The sequence below is a fragment of the Haliaeetus leucocephalus genome, unplaced genomic scaffold (assembly GCF_000737465.1).
Source record: "Haliaeetus leucocephalus isolate CR32 unplaced genomic scaffold, Haliaeetus_leucocephalus-4.0 Scaffold214, whole genome shotgun sequence".
In the NCBI taxonomy this organism is placed as follows: Eukaryota; Metazoa; Chordata; class Aves; order Accipitriformes; family Accipitridae; genus Haliaeetus; species Haliaeetus leucocephalus.
This window is the reverse complement of record NW_010972650.1, coordinates 767,137-768,057: the sequence shown is the minus strand read 5'-3', so window position 1 is coordinate 768,057 and position 921 is coordinate 767,137. Positions and strand designations below refer to the sequence as shown.

At 70.0% G+C, this 921-nt stretch overlaps 1 protein-coding gene across 1 annotated transcript in view; it reads right to left on the bottom strand.

The window, feature by feature from the left end:
* Positions 1–189, bottom strand: part of CACNB3 (calcium channel, voltage-dependent, beta 3 subunit) — a 5,870-nt gene extending 5,681 nt beyond the window's left edge. The window contains exon 1 of the mRNA XM_010566571.1: positions 8–189. Within this exon, the coding sequence (XP_010564873.1) occupies positions 8–189 (182 nt within the window). The remainder of the gene's footprint in view (positions 1–7) is intronic.
* Between the last annotated feature and the right edge of the window lie 732 nt (positions 190–921).

The window sequence follows — 921 nt, the reverse complement described above, 5'->3', positions numbered from 1 at the left end:
AGCCCACCCGCACACTCGCCCCACGCCCCGTGTCCCCGCCGTGCCCACGGGGGCGGTCGGATCCTGCCCGGTGCCGCGGTGCTGCAGCATCACTGCACCGCCCGGTCCGGAGCGATGGGCGGGGGCTGCGGCGGCCCCGGGGAGAGGGGCGGCGGGGTGACCGGGATCCGTCCCGGGGAAGCCCGGCATGGGCAGGATCAGGCCCGGGGACGCCCGGGAGGGTCAAGGTCCGACCCAGGGACCCAAGGCATGGGCAGGATCGGGCCCAGGGAGGTTTAGTGTGGACAGGGCCTGGCCTAGACAGCTCCTGCGTGGCCAAGGATTGTCCTGAGGAGTCCCAGTATGGGCAGGATCCGGCCTGGGGAGTCCCAGTATGGGCAGGATCTGGTCCGGGGACCCCCAGCATGGCCAGGATCCGGCTCAGGGAGCCCCAATATGGGCAGGATCTGGTCCGGGGAGTGCCAGTATGGGCAGGATCTGGCCCGGGGAGTCCCAGTATTGGCCAAGATCCGGTCCAGGGACCCCCAGCAGGGTCAGGGTCTGACCCTGGGATCCCCAGCAGGGTCAGGATCCGGCCCAGAGGTCCCCAGCATGGCCAGGATCCATCCCAGAGAGCTCCAGGAGGGCCAGGATCTGGTCCGGGGAGTCTCAGTATGGGCAGGATCTGGTCCGGGGAATCCCAGTATGGCCAAGATCCAGCCCAGGGACCCCCAGCATGGGCAGGGGCTGACCCAAGGACCCCCAGTATGGGCAGGATCCGACCCGGGGCAGGGCGAGGCACAGGCAGAACCTCAGCACCCATCCCCGTGGTGGTGGGTGCTGGTACCCAGTGAGGGTGTTCTGGGACACCCCACCCCGGGTGTCACCCGAGGTGCACCCTGGCCTGTCCCCCACGCCGGGCTCCGGTGCCACACACCACCC